Genomic DNA, 11,923 nt, shown 5'->3' on the forward strand with positions numbered 1-11,923 from the left:
CAAGGGCAATGTGTGAGGAAAGAATAAAGAGAAAGAGGAACTGAAATCCAGGAACTGTATTTGAATGGGTGGACGTTTTTTGTGTAGGTTACCATAAACCTCAAATCTGTTTGAGAGTGACTAGTTAAAGACTTTAGTGAGAAGACTTTGACAGATGAGACCACACAAGGTCATTTCTCAAAATGATGTGTGTTTATGCTGCATGCATATGTGCTGGAGGCAGCAGATCGGTGCTTGTGTAATTTGAGTGGTTTGCTTGAATAATGTGAGTTCTGAGGGGCCCGACAAGGACCGTTGGTACCCCCTCCTCTGCTCCGGGGATGGATCCACTCAGGTTACAGCAGGAACAGTTAGAGGAAACCGATTCAGGGTTTTTTCCCCCCAGTTTGAATGTAATCAGACGCAGAGCGCGGGTTCGGGCTGTTCTTGGGTCTTTGTGTAGTATGTTCCACTTCTCTCTGCTGGATCTTTGGGTTCTAAAGCAAGAATGACCTCTGTTCATCTCCGGCATCACTGGTAAGATACCATAAAGATGAAAGAACTCTTTGATGAAGGACATGAGGGGAATACAATGTGTGCAAGGGAATAGAAAAGATGGAAATAAGGTGGCCAGATGTTACCGCTTGGTGATCAGAAAGAATTTTGTTTTGTTTTAAATCTGTTATACACATAATGCATGGGTTTGATGTTTGCATGATGGGTTTGTCTTGATTTGCATTTTGGATCATCTTTGAATTGTATCTTAAAATGTAAATTAACCAATAAAAAGACTTTAAAAGAAGATTCACTAAGACAAAATTCCTTTTTTGATACTATAAGAACAAGAAAGACTTCTCAGTCATGCATGCAGAGACATCTTGTTGATGATTGACAGCTGTCCATCATCGTATTCCAAGACTAAACCAATCAGTTTCAGCTTTAGACTCATCATGCATAGCTTGTTCACAGAAACATCTAGAAAAAATCGAATTGTACATGCAAGACTGGCACTGTTATTTAGAAATTTATCTGACAGCTATGATGTCATCAGTATTCATTAAGTGAATTCCAATTGGTCTTCCTTATGTTCATTTGCATACAATATTGATTGGTCTTATTTTTTCTTAAATCTGCCAATTTGCACAAATACAACTCCTAAACAGAGTTTTATGCACATCTGACAGAAATTTATTTGCGCAAAACAAATTAAGCTTAAACTTTGCTTTTTTTCTTTTGTGGTTCGCATTGCAACCATAGCCATTGTCTTCATGCAGATATATTTAGAAACATCACAAAAGCATCTGTTTGTTGAAAGCTTGTTATTGGAAGGTATGTTTTATGGACAGTTGTTGTTTTGGGAATGCCAGTAATGACAAATGGGGCAATATGGCATTTGACATGGACGATGATTCCCATATATTCTTTACAGGTGAAGATTTTAGGCATAATGTTGAGGAGCCAAGCAGTGAGGTGAAGGTTGTAGGGGGAAATTTGAAGTTTTACAGAAAGGAGGGGCTGGTCAGATCTATTCCACGTGTTCTTTTTGAAGTCTAAATGGAAAGCATCAGACGTCAGACTGTGGGCCGCACTCTCAAGCTCTCTATGCCTGGATTGTTAATGCGTTCCAGCGCTGACCAGCTTTATTGGTTCCTTCTGTGTTCTTCAGCATATATACATACATGCCAGTGCACATACGACATGTTTACATTTGCAAGTGCATGCATTCTTTTGACCGTAGGTAAAATGTTTTAGTGCCCAGTTTGGATTTTTTTTGTTGTTGTTGTAGCATTCACTCTGCCTCATCTCATATTTTTTCGGCAGCGCCAGCACCTCCAATGTTTCGAAGATGGAGGAGATGGAGCGTCTTCTACGGGAGGCTCAGGCAGAGAAGCACCGGCTCCTGGAACACAGGGTAATGAAATTACCACACAAACCTGCCACTTCCTGCTAGAGTTGACATCAAGTTCACAGTCCAGGCTTTCAACACGCCATAAACCCACATGAACTCCATTTGGCTTCACGGATCTTAAACCGTTAGCTTGTTTGCTCTGTTAGAAGTTTTCCGTTCAGCCATGAACACCAACAAATTCAGCTTGAAATGCAGGAACACTGTGGGAATCGAGTCGTTCTTCCTGTTTCTGATGTTGTTCATGGGAGTTTGTGCTGGAACAGAGAGTACTAATTGTGTGCAGCTTTAAAAAGAAACTTGTTTCAGTGCGTATCTGTGCAGTACAGTGTTATTTGTGTTTCAGGAGAGAGAGATGGAGAACAAGAGCAGGGCCCTTGAAGAGGAGAGGAGACGGCGAGAAGAGCTAGAAAAACGGCTGCAGGAAGAAACCACCAGGAGGCAGAAACTCATTGAGAGAGAAGTGAAACTGCGTGAGAAACAGCGAGCACAGGTGAGTGCTGTGCTAAGACATGCATCACTATAGAGTGCAAGTGCAACCGTTGAGTTTCGTAAGTAAAAATTCTGTTAATTTTTCCATGAGGAAATTGATTTTGAATGATAACTAAAGACTGACCTACTGTGAACTACGAGGTTGTTAATCCATGTTATTTGCTGCTTCTGATGAAGCCATCAGGCCACATTATTTCAGCTTATTTTTTTAAAATAATTGTTTAAAGGGTTAGTTCACCCAAAAATGAAAATTCTGTCATTTATTACTCACCCTCATACCGTTCCACACCCGTAAGACCTTCGTTAATCTTCGGAACGCAAATTGAGATATTTTTGTTGAAATCTGATGGCTCAGTGAGGCCTGCATAAGGAGCAATGACATTTCCTCTCTCAAGATCTATATTTAACCAAAAATATTCTCGTCTTACGGGTGTGGAACGGCATGAGGGTGAGTAATAAATGACAGAATTTTCATTTTTGGGTGAATTAACCCTTTAACAGTGGAATTCCTGGTGAAAAACTACATTACCCATGATGCTGTACAGAAAATTAACCAATCAGAGACTTGAAAAAAGCAATACGCTCCAAAATAGCTCTTTAGCTCCACCCACTCCCATGAAGCAATGCGAATGACAAAATCGAGTCGATCTCTCTACGCTTTCAAAATACTAAAATGTTATATTGCAATAAAGTTAAAATATATTGTTTTATACATATAATCAACATTTTTAAATGAGTAGTTTTATATTTCTCCATCACTTTTAATTTGATTACGTTGTTTGCAATGCTTCATGGGATTGTAGTTCTTTCCCTCACTAAAGCTGTTAAGTACACAGTCTTGTACCTTTTGTATTTTTGTCTGATTTTCAAAAACTTTTTTGCTTCAAATCAAAGTTTGTAGCGTTGTGATTCACCTCGTAGCTGATTGGCTTAGTTCATGGCTTATAACTCTTTTAACGAAGATTATATTAAATCCCTATGAGAAAAATGAATGAAAAAAATACCTCCGGAACCAGCGCTGCTAAAAAAGGGGGCAGGCACTGTTGCACTCTATTACTAATGCTCATATTTAGGGTTAGAGATTAAACAAATGCCTAACCTTAAATATTAACTTTGTTTTGTAATTCGCCCCATTACATTTCAGACACGAGTGATGCCTAAAAACACATAAGAATACGCTAACAACATCATAGTAAAACGTTAAAACACTCGGAACACATTAGCAACCACATAAAAATGTCCTAGCAACTACAAAGAAACATGCTAAACACATTAGCAGCTACTTAAAAATATGCTAGCAACTGCTTAACTTGCTAAAAACACTCAAAACACAGTAGCAACCACATAAGAACAATCACAACACATTAGCAACTACTTAACACCATAGCAATTGCACATAAACATGCTAAAACACTCAGAACACATTTGCAACCACACAAAACACCCTAGCAACTGCATAGCAACATGCTAAACATCAGAAACCACATAAAACACCTTAGAAACTGCATAACAACATGCTAAAACACTCAAGAACAGATTAGAACATTTAAAAATTATTCACAATACTTTGAATTTCAATTTTTAAAAAAATGGCTTCTCTGTAACGTCCTACATGTCACCCTGTCGCAGTCTCGTCCTCTGACACGCTACCTACCTGTAAGAAAGGACGACTTCGACCTTCGTGGCCACATAGACTCGGCCGGCCACAACACGGAGACTTGTTACCACGTTTCCATCACAGAGAAAACCTGCAGGGGCTTCCTCATTAAGATGGGCGGCAAAATCAAAACCTGGAAGAAGCGCTGGTTTGTCTTCGACCGTAACCGCAGGACCCTGAGCTACTATGCAGGTCAGGTGATTATTCACTTATAAGGATGGTCGATTCAAATGACATCAGTATTGACTTTTTGTACTTTTTGTGGTTTCAGATAAACACGAGGCCAAACTGAAAGGAGTGATTTATTTCCAGGCCATAGAGGAAGTGTATTACGACCACTTAAAGAGCGCCCACAAGGTACTTTTCCTCATAATTTCATAATTTCTCATTATGAATATAATAAGCTTTATATTTATAGTAATAATTGACTTTAATTAATAAATTATATAAATGACTAATTCGATGCTTTATTGACTTCAAGTTTGTAATAAGACAATTGTATGTTGTGGTGCTGCCCCCTAGAGGCCAAACTGTAATCTTCCGTGTGTCTCTCTCTCTCTTTCAGAGTCCAAACCCTTCCCTCACGTTCAGTGTGAAGACTCACGATCGGGTCTACTACATGGTGGCGCCCTCTCCTGAAGCTATGAGAATATGGATGGATGTTATCGTAACAGGGGCGGAAGGATACACTCAGTTCATGATTTAAACGTTGTCTGCCTGCAGAGGAATAATATGTGCAGTGTGTGGATTTAAAAACCACCGGACTCAATCTGCACTCTTTCACATGCTGGTTTCAGTATTGACTCCTGGACTGAACTTTTGTTATTAATTTTGCGTTTGTGTCTGTTTTTCGATCTCAGTCCACAGTATTGAAGCTTTTATCTTCACTGCATTTATATTTTTTTACACAACATGAACTTTTATGGAATGAAGCACATATCCTATAATTGTGTGTGTGTGTATGTTTGTGCTTGTGTCTTTTGGTATTTTGTCTGTCCGTTTGTGTGAAGAGAGAAAGATGTGTTAAATGATATTCAGTGCCAGTGTGCCATGTTGTGTGGTCTGTTTGCTACTTTGTGTGCAGGGCCTCAGGGACACACACATTATGATATAAACAGCTGTTCTGCCAAAGATGAAATTCACATTTACCACACGCTATAGAGTTTATGTATAGATGTGTGTGTTGGTATTTGCCACAGTGCCTTCAGTTCTATATTATACTGAAATGCTTTTATACTCAACATTCAGATTAATAGAAGGTGCTATAAGACATGCATTTGTGGTTTAACACTACAGTTACTATTCATTATAAAAGTTTCACAACTTTCAAAACAATAAAGCTGCTTGCCATTCAGGTATTACACAGATTCTAAAGGATAAAACGTCCTTTGTTTTGAATTATGCCACATAGAAACTAGGTTTTTAGTATGTTTTATAACACTTGATCATTTTATCGCAATGTATATGTAAGATTTTCATTTTTATGGTCTGTATTCAATGCTTTTGGTCCATTTTTAGACTATGATTACATTATATTTGGGTTTGGCCACAAATAAGACATCAGAAAAAAATGTATTTGGCTTATTTGTGGCTATAACATAACATATGCTTAATTTCATAGAGATTGTGTAGTTTTATTAGTACAAGTCCATTCAGACTGATACGGAAGTGTAATTTCACTACCACTGACTAGCAGAAGGCGACAGCCATCCGACATATTCACATGTGCTGAACATGGTAGCCATAAGCTTGCATCTGTGAATTAGCCAGCAAGTAGTCTGTTTTGAATATTGTTAATTCTCATTTGAGATGAATATTTATACTTTTGTTTACCATGCATGCACCTTTATTTTTACATATGCCAAAATAAAGCAGATATATATTGTTTATGATCTTTGTGTACTTTATAACCATGCTAAACCTTAGGTCCTGTCAATATCAGGGTTGCCAGGTTTTCACAACAAAACCCACCCAATTGCATTTCAGGTGGGGTCCCCCAGTAAAAAAAATCGCCTGATTGTAACACTTTTAAAATGACAAAGAGCTTAAATTCAAATTACGTCAATATTGACTTTTTGCGGTTTCAGATAAACACAAGGCCAAACCAAAAGTGATTTATTTTCAGGCCGTGAAAAAAAATGCACCCTCAAACTTTTCCTCTGCTGCTAATAATTCTGAAAATAATAAGCTTTATATTTATAGAAATAATTAGCTTTAATTTTAATTAATAAATTAAAATAAAATAATTTATATTAAACAGTAGTAGTAGTATTAATAGTAATAATGATATTTCTATAATCAATCAATTATAATTTAAATATTTCAATATTAACTTAAATTAACTTTTTATATTTATTTTGGTTTTATTATTTAATATTATATATTTAACATTCAAAAATGATTAACAACATAACGTCTTTGATGACGTTTATTATTTTGATAAACTTTTTTTCTATACATATTTTTCTATAAATGACTAATTTGCAACTTTGCTTTGCTGACTTCTAAAATAAAATTAGTCAAGTCTGTGACAATTGTTTTTATGTAATAATTATTAAATAATTAAAGAATATATAGATTTATTTTCCGGCGCTGCCCCCTAGAGGCCAAATAAATCTGTTTTATTCTGCTCCTCCTGAAAGTACACTAAAGGACACACGCAGAAGAGGTTACGCAGAAGCCCCGCCCACATTTAAGTTCATATCTTCATGAATGAATGCATTTACATAGAAAATGAAAATTATTTCCGTCTATACGCTGCCATTTACAAGTCCCACAATTTGAATTTGCACATGGATATTAATTACATATTTTCATTTATTTTAATGATGTGACATAATTTAATGGCCTAAAGGAAAATGTTAAGATCTGTTCACACAATATTTAAGTTGCACGGTAACCTGAAAGGTTAACAAACTATTAAACATGAAGAAAGGCGCATGGATGTTAACCGCTTTTGTTAACCAATTTAGCTCTAATTTTCAATTCAATTTTTTGACAAGGGCAGCAGGGACGTTCTGAGAATGTTCATCACATTTCCAAATAAAATATGGCTCCCTAAACGTTCAGAGAACATCCTGAATGTTCTGTAAAAGTCCGCCAAATAACGTCCCCCAAATAAATTATGGTTACCTAAAGGTTCAGAGAACGTCCTGAATGTTCTGTAAAGGTCCCCCAACCCTTAAAAGAACTCCACATTGTGACTGTCTCGGAACGTACTTGGAACGTTACTAGGCAACGTCCTTAACACCAGTGGGGACGTTCTGAGAACGTAAAATTTCTAGCGATGTGTGCCACATTGTGTGTGGTCTGTTTGCTATTTTGTGTGCAGGGCCTCAGGGACACACACATTATGATATAAACAGCTGTTAGTGGCAAGTGGTGCTCACTGCAGAGCCAAATGACATCCAGCTCCCCCTCTCTGGATGTAATTGGTGGATTAAAGTGTTGCTGGACCTTCAAGCTCCATCCATTACATCCAGAGAGGGGGAGCTCCACCCATTGGCTCTGCAGTGAACAGCCTCTCCTCCTCAGCTGTTCTGCCAAAGATGAAATGCACACTAACCACACACTATAGAGATTATGTATAGATGCATGTGTTGGTATTTTGCAACAGTGCCTTAAGTTCTATATTATACTGAAAAATCTTTATACTCAACACTTAGATTAAGGTGCTATAAGACATGTATTTGTGGTTAAAAACTATTTTAACACAGTTATTTATTATAAAAGTCTCACAACTTTCAAAACAATAAAGCTGCTTGCCATTTAGGTATTCCACTGATTTTAAAGGGCAAAACATCCTCTGTTTTGGATTATGCAGGTTTTCAGTATGTTTTATAATACTTAACTCTATGCATATGTTACATTTGCATTTTTATGGACTGTATTCAGTGCTTTTGGCCCATTTTCAGCCTATGATTACTTATATATTTGGTTTGGAAAAACAGCAGTGCTACAAATAAGAAGAAGAAGAAGAAAACCAAAGAGAGAGAGATTTTCTTGATCCCTAGAATTTAGCTTCAGCCAGTGCTACAACACAACAGGTTTTTAATAATTTCATACAGTTTGTGCAGTTTTACTAGTCCAAGTCCAATCAGACTGAATTTGAAGTGTAATTTCACTACCACCAGCAGGGGGCGACAGCCATCCGACACATTCACATGTACTGAACATGTTAGCCATGTTTTGAATATTGTTAACGCTTATTTAAGATGATTATTTATACTTTTGTTTACCATGAATGCACATTTATTTTAGCATACAGCTAAAAAAAGCATATATATATTGTTTATGATCTCCTGTGTACTTGATAAGACCTTATGTCTTGTGAGTATGTGGTCGTCCATCTAGACGTCTTACCTCGCTCCCCGCCGATAAACAAGGCACGCTGGACTGAAAACAAATTAAGGATTTGAGCAATAACAGGGTGGTGAGTAGATTAGTCGGGTTGTTTGGGATTACTGCATAGATTGAGTGTTCTTCCTGGTCTGATTATTAAACTCTCTTCTCCATGTTACTCCAAAAGACGACAGATAAACAGACGTTCTGCAGTTAGAATATAGGCCTATGTGCATTAACATCTGAGCAGGCGTGTGCGTGAGTGTTGAGCCCTGAAGGGCTGCTCTCATTTTTCATGTACAGCCTTGTTAGGATGTGAATGTTGGGTTTAGACTGTCTGACATCATCCATGCTATGATTAATGTCCTATATTTGGTTTTCTTTTGTGGGAATACTGTCCTTTACATGTCCTTCTTTTTGAGAGAATAGCCTACTGCGTGCACAGGATTCTCCAAGGAGGAGGTGCAAACTCGAGCCAAGCAAATCATTTGTCAGTTTCCTTTAAAAGTGTACTTTCTTATAAAGGTGTCTGGGCCACAGGCGTTCCCAATAAAACATCCTGTTTCCATCTACGTCCTTTGTGTAGTCCATCATCTCACTCTTTCATTTCCCCCAGTTTCTCCCCTTCTCCCTCCCATTGTTTGGGAACTGTCCATCTTGACAGCACTTATTTCGTTCCTCCCCTCACTTTCAAGAGAGGCGTTTGGCATCTCAAACAAGCCTAATGTATTGAGCGCATCCTCATATATTAGCAGTGGAAGGCGCAATTGGGCCCCATGTTGTCAAGCGTCGACCTGTCTGTTTAAAGATAATTGATGCTAGAGAGATTCTGACTCAAACGCACTTACGGCTGTCCTCGGAGAATACACATACGGACATGTCATTTTCCTCAGGGTTGATCCCGAGGGAGTTTCCACATGCATTTTAGACCCCCATCTGCAGGTTTGAGGATGGCAAATACATGACGTGCATCTTTGGATACCGCCTGAGTAGGTACTACATTTAATGAGTAACGAACTTTGATTGTACGAATGTGTGTATTAAGAGTTAAAGGGTTAGTTCACCCAAAAACGAAAATTCTGTCATTAATTACTCACCCTCATGTCGTTCCACAACCGTAAGACCTCCGTTCATCTGCGGAACACAAATTAAGATATTTTTGATAAAATCCGATGGCTCAGTGAGGCCTCCATTGTACTCCAAAGTATTCTTGTCACTTCATAACATTAAGGTTGAACCACTGTAGTCACATGAACTGTTTTAATATGTCTTTAGTAGCTTTCTGGGCATCTGAAAGTGTTAATTATCTTGCTGGCAATTGAGGCCTCCCTGAGCCATCGGACTTTATCAAAAAATATCTTAATTTGTGTTCCGAAGATAAACGAAGGTCTTACGGGTGTGGAACGACATGAGGATGAGTAATTAATGACAGAATTTTCTTTTTTGGGTGAACTAACCCTTTAAATCTGGATGTATTACATTAGCCATGTTGTCATTTGTCATGTGACCTGCAGCATCAGTTATGTCGCTTCGTTGTCATTCAGTATAAGTACTTTTCACCTACTGTTTTACAAATACTACAAATTCTGGCACACTAATCACTTCATCTACTGTTTTTCGCCTACTGTATAGTAGGGAAGTATGCATATTCAGACACAAAGCTGAATTCTAGCTATGCTAGCAAAATGCGTCATTGAGATATGAAATGTCAGAATTCAATTAGTAATTCATTTGTCATTAGTGCAGTGTTCTTTAGTCAGTTTGTAGTAGGCTACATCCAAAATTGCTACTCTCTGAGGTACTTCTTTTCAATAAGTAGGCCTAATTACTTTGTGACTGTTAAAAAAAGTATGTTCTATACTAGTATGAATGTGTGTAGTATGAATGTAATCCGAATGTACTATATTCATCATGTCTTAATCATGTGACCTACCAGTGTATGAAAGGAGCATGTGTGAGCTGAGCGTGCAGAGTAAGCGCGGTTAGAAAATTTGACTATGATGATTAAATTTACATCGTGTGTACTGTACACATACCCTATTGTTTGTCTAAAACCAAAGTATACCTTAAAAAAAAAGCTATTTTAAAGAGATGAACCCTTTAATATTTTCCATATTAGCTTCCTGTTTCAACTGGAAATGTCAATACAAGAAACAAAACTGCTCATCAAACCATTTCATGAGGTCAGATACCTGTACATGAATCTTGCTATTTGACATATTAATAGCTAGCTAGTAGCTACTATAGCATAGCTGAATGGTACAGACATTTAAAGGTATACTCCTTGATTACTGGAGTCTACAGTAACACACTGACCAAGTTTGTAATGTTTGTACACTTTTGTAATTTGAGTATGCTGATGTACATTGACCTTGTGAGCTCTTGAGTGAGCCTTGAGTGACTTTCACACAAATCATGAATATTTAATCTGGCTATTTTTAGTTAATGGTTGAAGACACATTACGCTTTAGCTGGTGAAATTACAGGTTAGAGACTTGCGCTTGGTAATGACTCAATGTCAAAGGTGTCACAGCTGCTATTTTGTGTTCTTTGCTCTGTAGGACTATCGTGTGTACTAACTTCAGGCAGTTCATCTGCAAGTGAACATGACCTCAAGCCTTTGTATGTGTGTGGCAGTCGTTTTTTGAGGGGTTGACTTAGTGGGGGAGGGTCCACGGTTAGTAAATGTATGGGTGGAAGGAGTGTAATTTAGCCCCACCCTCGTTTTTTTGCATTTTCGTGGTGGTCCACATATATGGTGGGGGGCCCAGCTGGCGTCCAGCTGCAGTGTCAGATAAGCCTTTCCCTGTCCTGTCCTGTCCTGTGTGGGATCATGATTGTGTTTGATTGGTGTCTGCTGAGTGGGTATTTTCTGTAGACAGTGATTAAGCAACTACGACACCAGCAGACAAGCAGCACTTTTCCCTCAAACACACACAAAAGCTACGTCCAATGTCACAAGGGGGAAAAGAAATTGGCAAAAAATAAATAAATAAATAAATGTGAACAGAAGCGTCGATTTATGATCCTTTCTAACTTTTATTTCTTGAGATCATGTGACCTTGAGCCTCCACGTCAGTGGCAGTGATAGGAAACACAATGCTAACTAATCTTGAGTGAATTACTGTTCCATGGTTCATTTATGTTCATTGAACCGTGACGGGGATCCATCAGTGACACTACTGAGGCTTCTTTTGTCAAAAGAACATCACATTAATGTCTGTGATGGTGCCTGTAAATTGACGGTGCAGCACAATCAGGTTAGAGATTAACCGTTTGCCCTTTCATCATTTCCATGCCCTTTCTCTCTCTCTTTCCAGAATGAGGGATGTAACGATGTTAAGTTGACAGAGCAGATGAGGCTAATTGATAGTGTATTGATTATATGGATTTTAAAAAAAAATGATCCACCTCAGGAGGCTTTCCTCCTCAACTTCACGCTTGAGTGACTGTGGTGTATATCAGTGGCTCACACCACAGACAAGGCATAATTCACAAGACTTTTCACTTGCAAACTCGTGGAAAAACGTCATTTTGTTCCTGCTGTT

General features: G+C 38.0%; 1 protein-coding gene across 13 annotated transcripts in view; it reads left to right on the forward strand.

The window, feature by feature from the left end:
* The window catches only part of phldb2b (pleckstrin homology-like domain, family B, member 2b), a 43,465-nt gene extending 37,544 nt beyond the window's left edge, over nt 1-5,921 (forward strand). For all 13 annotated transcript variants that reach the window (XM_051881998.1, XM_051882000.1, XM_051881999.1 and 10 more), the window contains 5 exons: nt 1,801-1,891; nt 2,232-2,378; nt 4,007-4,226; nt 4,306-4,391; nt 4,600-5,921. In XM_051881998.1, the coding sequence (XP_051737958.1) occupies nt 1,801-1,891; nt 2,232-2,378; nt 4,007-4,226; nt 4,306-4,391; nt 4,600-4,740 (685 nt within the window). In that variant the 3' untranslated portion in view covers nt 4,741-5,921. The remainder of the gene's footprint in view (nt 1-1,800; nt 1,892-2,231; nt 2,379-4,006; nt 4,227-4,305; nt 4,392-4,599) is intronic.
* Nucleotides 5,922-11,923: the final 6,002 nt, after the last annotated feature.

This window comes from Ctenopharyngodon idella, chromosome 23 (genome assembly GCF_019924925.1).
Source record: "Ctenopharyngodon idella isolate HZGC_01 chromosome 23, HZGC01, whole genome shotgun sequence".
NCBI lineage: Eukaryota > Metazoa > Chordata > Actinopteri > Cypriniformes > Xenocyprididae > Ctenopharyngodon > Ctenopharyngodon idella.